We start from the raw sequence: 12,315 nt of genomic DNA on the forward strand, positions 1-12,315 counted from the left end.
AGAAATCGTCGGGATAGACCATAAAATCCTAACTTCCTGTTAATGGCCTGTACCCATGGAGCAGTAAATGTGTCAAGGAAAGAAGGTCAGCCTTAGCCAATACAATACTGCAGCTGACCATAAGCTTGCCTCGACCAGGGTCAAACCTGACTCTACTAGCAGTGCAGTATTATGTGTCAGAATAAGTTGGGATGAAGAAGAAGAAGAAGAAGAAGAAGAAGAAGAAGAAGAAGAATTGGTTCTTATATGCCGCTTTTCCCTTCCCGAAGGAGGCTCAAAGCGGCTTACAGTCGCCTTCCCATTCCTCTCCCCACAACAGACACCCTGTGGGGTGGGTGAGGCTAAGAGAGTCCTGATATCACTGCTCGGTCAGAACAGTTTTATCAGTGCCGTGGCGAGCCCAAGGCCACCCAGATGGTTGCATGTGGGGGAGAGCAGAATTGAACCCGGCATGCCAGATTAGAAGTCCGCACTCCTAACCACGACACCAAACTGAGGTGCTTGGCTCGACGGATGAAATATTAAAGGGGAGGATGGCCGAATGGGAACTGAGCTGGTCATTTCCTCCTGGCCTGAAAGCTCTCTGTTTTGCTTCTCGCCACCAGCCAGGAATATCTGTCCGGCTTTCAGAATGTTTTGTGGAAATCACTGGTGTCCTTCCCAGTCTATTTTAAAGAGGAGGCCGAGCGGGGCAATCAGCAGCACCACAGTCCTCTCCAGTTTCGGGACGTCTGCGTTGCCCTCTAGACTCACCTTATTGTTCATCCGCTGCACCTGAATGATTGGTGGAGGAAGCTTCCTGACGTTCTCTGTGCACGTCTTCGACAAACGGAAATGGCAGAGAACAACTGGCTGGGCGTTCAGGAGCCTGCTTGGGCTGAAGGCATATTTATTTATCTGATAACCATCTTCAAGTATTTAAAGGGCTGCTATGTAGAGGATGGAGCAGAGTTGTTCTCTATTACCCCAGAGGGACAGACCAGAATGAATGGGATGAAATTAATTCAGAAGAAATTCCATCTAAACATCCGGAAGAAGTTACTGACAGTCAGAGCAGTTCCTCAGTGGAACAGGCTTCCTCGGGAGGTGATGAGTTCTCCATCTTTGGAGATTTTTAAACAGAGGCTGGAGAGCCATTTGATGGAGAGGCTGATTCTGGGAAGGTTACAGCCGATGAACGATGAACGTGTCCTGCATAGTGCAGGGGGCTGGACTAGATGACCCACGAGATCCCTTCCAACTCTATGATTCTATGAATTCTTCTTCCTCTTCCTCCTTCACATGGGTCTGTGTGAAAAGCAAGGGGACACACCTTCTTCAGCACTCAGTAACACAAGTCTACAAATGACTTCACCCAGCGTGACATGAATCCAACATCACATTTTCGGCAAAATCTCTCCTCTGTCCTTGATGCACGATATGTGTTTTATACATCCCCAAGGAAATAAATACGGACAGCAGCCTGACCCACACTTACCACAGGCAGCTGGTGCCACGAGGTCTCGCTCAGCAACGAGACGCTGAATTGCAGAGGTGATGAACCAGATGCGAATGAGTCATCATTGTGGGTCTTTTTCCCCCCTATTTCGAAACAGCCCTTTTTGTATTACCAGGCAGTGGTGCCAAGCCCAACACGTCGAATTCATTTGACCTTACCTCTCATTACAGTGAAACTCCACTTTTGCAGCAGGAATTTGCAAGTTGGGGGCATAGGAAAGCAGGCGTACAATATCACAAGGCCGGCTCTGACCGTTTCCGCACTGGGAACTTGGCTGCCTCGGCTCCCATGGGGGAGCACAAGTCTGGGGCGGACGAAGTACACCAGGCCAAATGCTCCCCCGTACGGGAGCAGGAAGAGGCGGGGCAACCTGCCCTGGCTCAAACTCCGCCTACAGCCCAGCGCAGAGTCTCTGGTGCGGAAACCGCGTCTGCCATCTTTCTCTCCCCCGCCCCTCCAAGATTCACTGACCTGTAACATTTTTATTCTACTTGTCTTCTGAAGATCTCAAGGTGATGTGCAAGGCACCGTTCAGTGAGGTTGGTTAGGCTGAAAGGCAGTGGCTGCCCCAGGTCAGCAAAGTGAGACTCCGTCTCCTCCATGGAATCAGACGGCAGTCATGGGCCGTTAAATACAGCCCTCGGTTCCCTTCTCTGAAACAACAACAAAGACGATCAAACTGGTAACACCTTAGACAGTTGGGAGAGGAGAGAGAATCCCAGTGACAAGGAAAGTCCGGGACCTGGGGACCAAGCCCTTTGAGGAAAGGCCGAGGGACGTGGAGAAGTGGAAGTTGAGAGGGGACAGGGTTGCTCTCTTGAAGTCTTTGAAAGGTTGTCACTTAGAGGAGGGCAGGGAAAGGTTCCTGTTGGCAGCAGAGGAGAGGACCTGCAGGGATGGGGTTAACTACGTGGACAGTGATATTGGATACCAGGAAAAAATGTTTTCACAGTCAGAATAGTTCAGAAGTGAACGGCCTGCCTAAGGAGGTGGTGATCTCCCCCTCTCTGGCTGTCTTCAAGAAGCGGCTGGACGGATCCTTCTCCTGGATGCTTTAGGTTGGTCCTGAGCAGCAGAAAAGGGTGTGTTATGTTATCAAACGCTTTTTTTTCTGCTTCCCAAAATCAAAATGCTGCTTTCTCCCCCCCTCCCCCTCTGGCCCTTATTCACAAATTCAATTGCATCTGTCATCAATCATATATTATTTTTCATGTGGCTCTTTGGTACAAAGCCTGTTTAGTCAGTATGTATTAAATTTGGTATGCGTTTTCTTAATCTTTCTTCCATTACGGTGGTGAAGATTTCATAAACTACATTCAATAAAGAGAAAGGTCTATGGAGCATTGCATTATTGCCTTCTTTACATATTAACATTATGTTATATACACCTTTTGCCATGTTCACATTATATATTGTTACAATAACAAAACCATAATGAATATCTATCCTAATATCTATTATAATAGGGAGAAGGGTTAATCTTTGGTAAATAAGAGTAAAAGAATAAACAAACGTAGCTTATTTCCCAACCCTTTTTGTCAGTTTCTTTTTTTTGGAGATTTTTGCAAACCACATGCAGGAGGAATTTACCAGTCCAGGGCGTAACTGTCAAACTCTGGACCACATTCAAACATCATGAGAAACAGGTTTGTGTAAACAATGGTTTCTGCCACCAATGTACCAGTGTCCTGCGTTGTGCATCATGCCTTGTTCATTTTTGCCTGCTTTTCACCTCCTCACACACGAATCTGCATTATGCTGAGTCAGACAACTAGACTGTCAAACTCTTTACTATATCTACGGGCAGCTGCTCTCTAGTGTCCTTAGTTGTTGTTATGTGCGAAGTCGTGTCCGACCCATCGCGACCCCATGGACAATGATCCTCCAGGCCTTCCTGTCCTCTACCATTCCCCGGAGTCCATTTAAGTTTGCACCGTCTGCTTCAGTGACTCCATCCAGCCACCAAACTCTCTGTCGCCCCCTTCTTCGTTTGCCCTCGATCGCTCCCAGCATCAGGCTCTTCTCCAGGGAGTCCTTCCTTCTCATGAGGGGGCCAAAGTATTTGAGCTTCATCTTCAGGATCTGGCCTTCTAAAGAGCAGTCAGGGCTGATCTCCTCTAGGACTGACCGGTTGGTTCGCCTTGCAGTCCAAGGGACTCACAAGAGTCTTCTCCAGCACCAGAGTTCAAAAGCCTCAATTCTTTGACGCTCGGCCTTCCTAGGAGTAGGTATTTCACATGTCCTGCTCCATGGTTCTTTTCACTGCCGATGCTGGGAAATGCTTGAGACCTTCTGCGTGCAAAATAGATGCTCTATTAATGAGGCACATCTCCATCTGCGTGTGAGGGAGAGCCCAACTGAAACTGTGGTTTGAAAATCCAGACGCCACAACAGACTAGTTAGTACAAACTGTGCTCAATTGACAGGTTATAAAGCCACCTTCCTCCTTCAAGGATCACTGCCTTGTCATGGCGAAGGGGCTTGCGTAGCTCAGTGAAGGGGCCACCCAAGACGGACAGGTCATAGCTGAGAGCTCTGACAAAAGGTGATCCACTGGAGAAGGAAATGGCAAGCCACTCCAGTATCTTTGCCATGAAAACTCTATGGACAGTTCCAAAAGGCAAAATGATATGACGCCGGAGGATGAGCCCCTCAGGTCGGAAGGTGTCCAATATGCTACTGGGGACGAGCAGGAATGGACTCCAGGGAATGGTAGAGGTCAGGAAGGCCTGGAGGATCTTGGTCCATGGGGTCGCGATGGGTCGGACATGACTTCGCAACTAATAACAACAAAAGCCAAGCTTTTCGAAGCTTGCTTTGCTGGGATCTCCTGGGCTTTCTGCATTCGGTTTATCAGGATGGCGCCTTTCTGCTTAGAAAGCTGTTCCATCTCCAGGTTTTAATCCGCTGAGGGACGGAGAAGAGTTAAGGAACGCCATGAATGTCGGACATTGTTGGAGCTCAAACCGCTCTTCCGATAAGTAGCTTTTCTGTCCCCGCCCCCCCCCCCCCTCTTAAGCTCCGTAATGCAAACGCATCCTCTGGATTGCCGGTCGGCTGCCGTACAGGAGATAAAGCGACTTTTTAAGAACTGTTTATCCAAGAGAAATAAACAGGAAGGTGAGCAGGATATATTCTCTGGCAGGCTGTGCGAGAAGGGGAGACGTTGTTTTGTTTGGCCTTATTGCTGAAAAGCCTGACTTGGCGTTGTGGTTGGGGATGTGAGCTGCTGTTTCACTGTGACCGTCAATTCCCTCGGTTGCCTTAGGCGAGCCATCCTCTCTTCCCTTCTCAACGCCTCCCTTCCGCAATACGAGCATTCTTCCGCAATACGAGTATTCTTAAATGCTCCTCTACGAGTATTCTTAAATGCTCCTCTCTTCCGCAATACGAGTATTCTTAAATGCTCCTCTCTTCCGCAATACGAGTATTCTTAAATGCTCCTCTCTCTCCTCTCCCAAGCATGACCTCAGGAGCCTGCCCCCCTCTGTTTAGTGAAAGGGGTGACCGCCTCTGGGCCCTGTCCGGTAGCTAGCTGCTCGATTGCTCAAGGTGTATACAGTGGCATGAGGAAGTCAGTGCGCACACGTAACCTTGCACCTGGAATACAACTTTGTTGGTCCTTTAAGTGCCCCCTGGGCTCAATCTTCCACCCCCACCAGTCTCTATCCCAAGGATTATCGTTGCTTGATAAAAACTCACCAAGCCTTCTGGGGCTGCTTTATTCCAACCAAGGAAGGGAAGGGTCACCCAGCAGCCCAAATCCCACCCGAGGTGGCCCTGCTGTGTAGGGCTGGCCCGCCCAAAGGAGAAAAGGGCCAGATCTCCTCCACGCATGCCCAGCCCCTTTCCTTGAGTACAGTGTTGTGTTCGGAGGCCCGAGCCTATGGTCCAAGGTTGGATCGGTCACCAATGGGTTCTAACTATACTGCTCCAAGGATCCCTGCTCCGGGATCCAAGAAGTGGTGCGTGGCCGACGTGATCCCTTTTGGTGTATATAAGCTGGAGTTTTCTGGGTCGTCGTCCCCCCCCCCCAGTGAAATTTCAGGACAAGACTAGAAGTCCCTGGAGGTTCCTTCCAACCCTACAATTCTATGGCTTGGGATCACCTTCCTGCGCCGATCAAGAGTTACAAGGACCTGGGGAGACACATGCGGGATCCCTCTCCTTGGGCTGTCGCCCCTGCAGCTCCCACCAAAGGTCACCTCCGGCCAGAGGACTTGCGCCCTACCTGGAGATTGTAGGAGGGGGGGGGAGATGTTTGAGCCTGGTCCGCGGCCAGAGCCGAGGGGCGTGGCTAGGTTCGCAGGACGGACACGCGTGGGCGTGGTCCGGAGGAGAGTTTCCCCTGGCGGGGAACTAGTTGCGGCGCTCCTCTCCAGACAGGGGGAGCTGCTCAGCCGAGAGGCAGCCAGGCAGGCAGGCGGGCGCGTTGCTCGGTCGCCTTTCCCCGGCGGCCTCCAGCTGATCGCTCGCTCGCTCGTTCCCTCCGGCGAGGGCGCCCCGCGGGCCGGAGGACGTCCGCCTCCCTCCCTCCCTCCCTCCTTCCCTCCGCCGCCGCCTCCAGCGCCACCCACTTCCCTCCCTCCCAGCCTCCCTCCCTCCGCGGCTGGCTCCACAAGTGCCGCCGCTGCGCTGCGCTGCGCTGCCGGGGCTGGGCTGCCTGCGCTCGTCCTCCGCATGGTCGGCGGCGGCGGCTGGGCGCGGGGCCCGGGCGCGGGCTGAGCGGCGGCGGGGGGCGGCGTCGCCCGTGCTGCATGTGCGGCGCATCGGCGCATCGGCGGGACTGCGGCGGCGGCGATGGCGGGCTTGGCGCGGCTGCTGGTGGGCTACCTGGCGGCGGGTCTGGCGGCGGTGCGGGCGCAGGAGCGCGGCATTCCGCACGTGGGAAGCATCGTGATGCTGTCGGGGGGCAACCAGAGCTCGGCGCCGGGCGAGCCGTCGGAGGCGCCGCCGCCGAGCCCGGAGGAGTGCCGCGGCTACTTCGACGTGATGGGCCAGTGGGACCCGTCGTTCAACTGCAGCGTGCGCGAGTACCCCTTCTGCTGCGGCACCTGCGGCTTCCGCTTCTGCTGCAAGTACTCCAAGGGCCGCCTCGACCAGGACATCTGCACCAACTACCACAAGCCGCGCTGGGTGAGCGCCGGCAAGCCGCCCCTGCGGCCCGTCGACGCCTCGCACGACCCCACCCGCGACAAGACCAACCTCATCGTCTACATCATCTGCGGCGTGGTGGCCGTCATGGTGCTCGTGGGCATCTTCACCAAGCTGGGGCTGGAGAAGGCGCACCGGCCCCAGCGGGAACATATGTCCAGGTAAGGCGCCGCCTCCCCCCTCCCGACCCACCTAGATCCCCCCCCCCGCACACACACCTGCCCACCTAGATCCCCCACCCCTACTCACCTAGATCCCCCTCCCAGACACACACCTGACCACCTCGATCCCCTCCACACCCACACCTACTCACCTAGATCCTCCCCTGCACACACACCCACCCTGGAGACTGAGCAAGACAGAGTGATGCTCCTTTGGCGCATTGGCAGATGGTTGCCCGGGGAGTCGCCACATTTCTTCTGCAGCGACGGCCAAGCAGGTCCCCAGGGCGAGGAGACTGCTCCCGTCCTCTCGCTCTTTCGACACACACGCATATATCACAGAAGTGCACAGGCTGGCACCAGCAAGCACCACGCTGGGCTGGGACTGGCCAGGTGTGCGCCTGCCTTCCAACTGTTGAAAGCCGCCGGGCGTGGGGCAAACTTCTCCGCAGAGGCACGGGTAAACACACACCTCCCTCTCGTCCGTCTCTTTTGGGCTCCCTCTGGGAAGCGGGCGAGCCGCCGTGAAATGGATCCGAACCCGAGCATGAATTATTTAAAAAACCAAACAAACCATGAGCCAGTGTAATTGGAAGAAGGACCACCGCATCGAAGCTTGCGTCTAAATATGCGCTTCTCGTAAAAGCTCCTGATTTCGTGTAACCAAGGCAGCTCCAGCCTGAAACACACTCCCCCCCATAAGTAAAATGTGGCCTAGCATGTGGTGAACGTCTGTGTGCGCATGCATGTTTGTGTGTGTGGTTCATGTTCGGCATCGATCGAGTGGCTGCTCTTTTAGAGCAAAGACCTCTTCTGTCACCCAAGGGAGGCCGGGAGGTCGTGCCCCAGCCATCCGCAGGCCGACAGTCGGTGTGGGAATCCCCCCCAGTTTGGCTCTCTCCCCTGGAAGTTCTTAAAACACCTTCCCCCCCCTTTCCCCCTTTCCCCAGATTGTGGCACCAGTAGGGAATCAAAGCCCATTTGTCAAGTTTTCAGTCTGTCTGATTCATTATGCTAATCCCCGACACATGAAAACAACACAGATGGGGGAGGACATTTGCGGATAAAATAAAAACAATTGTTAAACCGGCAAATAGCTCAGTTCAATGGATTCCGGGGACCTGGGCAGGGAACTTTTCAGAGGAGCAGGGCGCTTGCAGGAAGACTTTCGATCGACCGAACGCCGGACTGGTGTTCCCTGAAGAAAAGGGTAACTCAGAGGCTCCCTTGCTCCTCTCCCTCCCTGGACTGCACACCTGGTCTACCTTCCTGGCCCCACAGCCTGCCTGCTTGCTGATTAACAGCCTCCCCCTGTACCGAGATACCCAAAATAGGTTTCCGAATGCATCACCAGTTCTTTCACTGGCAATTATTTGCTATTTATAAAACAGGCTGATGGGTGATCATTTTTACTACCAAGGGAGAAAAGCAGGGCTCAGATATTCGCAGGCCACCCGGCCGCCTTCTGTGAGCAGATCACCTGGGAGCTACGGTAAATTGGGGGAGCAGAGACACAAGCCCCCCCCCCCGCTCCCAACAGCTTTGAGGAGCCCATTCTACTTATTTAAGGAAGGCCAACAAGACCTTCTCAGCAGTCTTCCATTCCTTTCTCTCCTGCTGTTTCTAGGGACTGTCTGCAGGCAGGTAGAATGACAGGTGAGTCTGAATCCAGGAGCCAAGGAGACTATGGGACGTGGAAGCAGAATGTTCTGTGCTTGGTTCAGTTAGAGCGATGGCATCTACAGATCCTGCAGAGATTCCCTTTCAGGAGAAGGTTTTCTATAGAGAAGCACAGGCAACCAACTCCCTGGTTGCCCCCGAAGCCGGGAATTTCTCCCCAGGATGTATCTAGATGGGTGCTAACTTTCCCTTCCCAAATCCCTCCATCCCAGTCTTTTCTTCCAACTTTCCCAGTAATCCCATCATTACTCTCCCAGTAATCCCTCCGTCCCAATCTTTTCCTCCAACCCCCACCAAGGCCTGGTGAATGTACACATTCTGGTTGTTGGGCTCCTCTCCTCTGTCTATCCGAAGAACTCAGGACAGCCTTGCGGGAGTTGCCCTTCACTGCAAGGCAGGCTAGGATGGCAGGGAGGGAATGGCCCAAGGTCACCTGTAGAGTCGCACAGCTACGCCGGGACTCAAGCCGCATCACCTAAGACCTTGTCTAACACTTTACTTCGCATTCTATAACAGGGGTACTGCAGTGGGTGGGTGGGTGGGGCATTGGCTTAAACCAGGGGAAGTCAAACTGCGGCCCTCCAGATGTCCATGGACTACCATTCCCAGGAGCCCCTGCCAGCATTCGCTGGCAGGGGCTTCTGGGAATGGTAGTCCATGGACATCTGGAGGGCCGCAGTTTGACTACCCCTGGCTTAAACTGTTTTTAAGTTGTTGTGTTTTAAACTTGGTTGCTAGCCGGCCCAACATGGCGGTTATTATAAATATAATAAGTAAAGAAATGAATAAATAGACTCTTTCCTCGCATTTCCCCCCTCCTCCGCGTTCCTTCTGTCCTCGCCCCACCGCCAAATTTTAAACTGTACATTGCTCCGGGAGGGGGAGGTTGCCTTTTTTTGGGGGAGGGGGTGCATTGACTCTCTTAATTACACTCTCATAATTACACCCCCCCCCCGACTGAAATGGGACTGACTTCCCCGTAGACCTCCTCTTAGTCATTGTTGTAGCCCAGGTGACACGGCTGGGATTTTGCAGGGCACCAAGCTCCTCGGGGCAAGGGGGAGCTTCCCATTTCAGATTCGGCATGGGAGAGGGGGGGGAGATGACGACAGAGAGACCGAGAAGAACCGGTGAAGGAGCGCACGGCGCCCAGGGTTCGTCGATGCACGTGACTGGATATTTGGTGGCCCTGTAGAGAGAGCATCGATCATTTTCCCAGCTGCTGCAGTGAGTGCATTGCCTCATCTTCTAGATCTCGACTTCCCCTGCTGCTAACGCATCTGGGCTGCTGGAGTCATTCCTGAGGAAGCCCGAGAAAACACCTCATGTCGGTGGACTCGCCTCGTTCCTTTATGCTGCCCTTTCCGCGGGGCAGCCGCGCATGATCTTTTGACACAAAGCTGTGCTTTTGCGCCGCGCATCCTGCAGCTACTCCAAGAGCGGCGAGGAGGAGCCCCCTCCCCTTCTGAACCCTTCAGTCATTATCTGGTTTCTCTTCAGATCGTATAAAATCTTCCATCATGTCTTCGCAAACGTCTTCCTGGCTGTTCCCAAGTGAAAACTACACAGGCAACCGTTACATTTAAAGAATTAAATCCCTTTGGCTTATCTGAAGTTTCGTGACGGCTCTGGTGAGTTCAGTTAGCCTCGGAAACGGAGAGGGGATGGAATATCCGAGCCTTCAGGCTTCTCTCTGGTTGAAACTCTTTGCTCCGCGCTCACAAAGGAGCTATCTGTGTGCTCAGTTCATGCTCTCTGAATGGCAGCGCACTCTTCTTTATCCCTACGAGACTTCGAGCCGTGACGTTTTTTAAGGACGCCGTGCAAAGGGTTGGGATTCTCTTGTGTCTGTGCGTGCGAAACTGACGGTGGAATGAGAAGCCGACTGTTTGTCGGATAGAACCCTGAGATTCTCTTCTGCTAAATGAAGGGTTTTGCGGTGGAGGAAGGCGCTTGCTTGGGAGGGGAAAACAAACATTTTTGTTGCCCTCTGGAGCAAAGAAATCCTCACCCAACAGGATCCAACCCACCACAACTAGCAAAAAGACTTCAGTACAATAAGCGTTTCAACCCAAGGAGCTCTTTCTGCTCTTAAGATTAGCTGGTGTTTTTAATATAATTCAAAGTAAGTCATACACTACACTTTTGTATCAGTGATAGTTACAGGAACTCTGTTGAGTCAGTCAGTACTGCAGGGCAAAGTCAGCTGGAAGTGGGATTTCAAGGAAGGAGATATTCAGTGGTTTGCCATTGCTCGCCTCTGTACGGTGACTCTTGTAATGCTTGGAGGTCTCCCAAGGGCGAACAAGGGCTGGCCCTCCTTCTGGGCTCTGAAGCGCTCAGGCTAGCTTGGGCCCATCCTACTTTCTGCGGAGTTAAACCAGAGATCTCTTAACTTGTGGCTCAATCTTTTACTGTAGAGTAACCCTAAACAGGGTTATGCCCTTTCATGCCCATCGACTCCAATTAATTAAGAAGGGTGTAGCTCTGTTTCAGATTGCACTGCTAAATTCCTTTGTATTGTGGAGGAGGAAGAAGAAGAAGAAGAGTTGGTTTTCATGCCACGCTTTTCAATGCCCAAAGGAGGCTCAAAGGGGCTTACAGTCGCCTTCCCTTCCTCTCCCCACAACAGGGACCCTGTGAGGGAGGTGAGGCTGAGAGAGCCCTGAGATTACTGAAGAAGAAGAAGAGTTGGTTCTCATATGCTGCTTTTCTCTACCCGAAGGAGTCTCACAGCTGCTTACAGTCACCTTCCCTTCCCACAACAGAGACCCTGTGAGGGAGGTGGGTCTGAGAGAGCTGTGAGAGTACAGCTCTGTGGGAACAGCTCCAAGAGAACTGTGATGGGCTCAACTGGCTGCATGTGGAGGAGCGGGGAATCAAACCCGGCTCTCCAGATTAGAGGCCGCCACTCTTAACCCCTACACCAAGCTGGAGAGCAAATGGGATACCCCTTTTTGCCTTCCAGACTTTGTTCTCACAGAGATGGTTAGCCCATGCCTGGACTGTACCATGTCAGACTGAAGGTGGGAGAGTCACCTACTTCAGCAAATGCAAGACTTCCCTGCATATGGAAAATCAGAGGTCGCTGGCTTTCTCCCCAATACGCACATGCAGGTCCACATGCAGCCTGATATGGTACGGCCTAGACAGGCTGCCTATTTCACTAAGTACTAAGCTAGGATACCACCGCTTTGATACTGAGGATGAAGGGGACACTAGGACAGGCTGTAAGCGGTTCCCCACCTGTGCCAGGTTGCTGGAAGTTCCTCTTGACCTGCCCTAAAAGAGTTCCTTGCAAGATAAATTAAGTGCCAGGTAATTGATTCTGAGAGAGATCTGAATGGGTTGGGCTATCACCCCCAAATATGTGCAATCTCTCATTTAATTATACGGCGTTTTGCAGGGTGCCCACTTGGTTGTAGTTGTCCTGTTTCTTCTTCTTCTTCTTCTTCTTCTTCTTCTTCTTCTTCTTCTTCTTCTTCTTCTTCTTCTTCTTCTTCTTCTTCTTCTTCTTCCTCTTCCTCTTCCTCTTCTTCTTCTTCTTCTTCTTCTTTCCTTCCTTCCTTCCTTCCTCCCTTCCTTCCCAAGTATCTCAAACTGTCCTTTCTTCTTCTTCTTCTTCTTCTTCTTCTTCTTCTTCTTCTTCTTCTTCTTCTTCTTCTTCTTCTTCTTCTTCTTCTTCTTCTTCTTCTTTCCTTCCTTCCTTCCTTCCTCCCTTCCTTCCCAAGTATCTCAAACTGTCCTTTCTTCTTCTTCTTCTTCTTCTTCTTCTTCTTCTTCTTCTTCTTCTTCTTCTTCTTCTTCTTCCTCTTCCTCTTC

At 52.4% G+C, this 12,315-nt stretch overlaps 1 protein-coding gene and 1 long non-coding RNA gene across 2 annotated transcripts in view; one reads left to right on the forward strand and one right to left on the reverse strand.

Moving 5' to 3' along the window:
• Positions 1-6,385, reverse strand: part of LOC143827140 (uncharacterized) — a 7,071-nt gene extending 686 nt beyond the window's left edge. The window contains exons 1-3 of the long non-coding RNA XR_013227199.1: positions 6,332-6,385; positions 1,970-2,151; positions 1-1,287 (exon numbers count right to left, since the gene is read on the reverse strand). The exon at positions 1-1,287 is cut by the window's left edge and continues 686 nt beyond it. This is a non-coding gene — a long non-coding RNA (uncharacterized LOC143827140). The remainder of the gene's footprint in view (positions 1,288-1,969; positions 2,152-6,331) is intronic.
• The window catches only part of SHISA9 (shisa family member 9), a 208,397-nt gene continuing 202,051 nt past the window's right edge, over positions 5,970-12,315 (forward strand). The window contains exon 1 of the mRNA XM_077316458.1: positions 5,970-6,813. Within this exon, the coding sequence (XP_077172573.1) occupies positions 6,299-6,813 (515 nt within the window). The 5' untranslated portion in view covers positions 5,970-6,298. The remainder of the gene's footprint in view (positions 6,814-12,315) is intronic.

The sequence above is a fragment of the Paroedura picta genome, chromosome 17 (assembly GCF_049243985.1).
Source record: "Paroedura picta isolate Pp20150507F chromosome 17, Ppicta_v3.0, whole genome shotgun sequence".
Classification (NCBI taxonomy): domain Eukaryota; kingdom Metazoa; phylum Chordata; class Lepidosauria; order Squamata; family Gekkonidae; genus Paroedura; species Paroedura picta.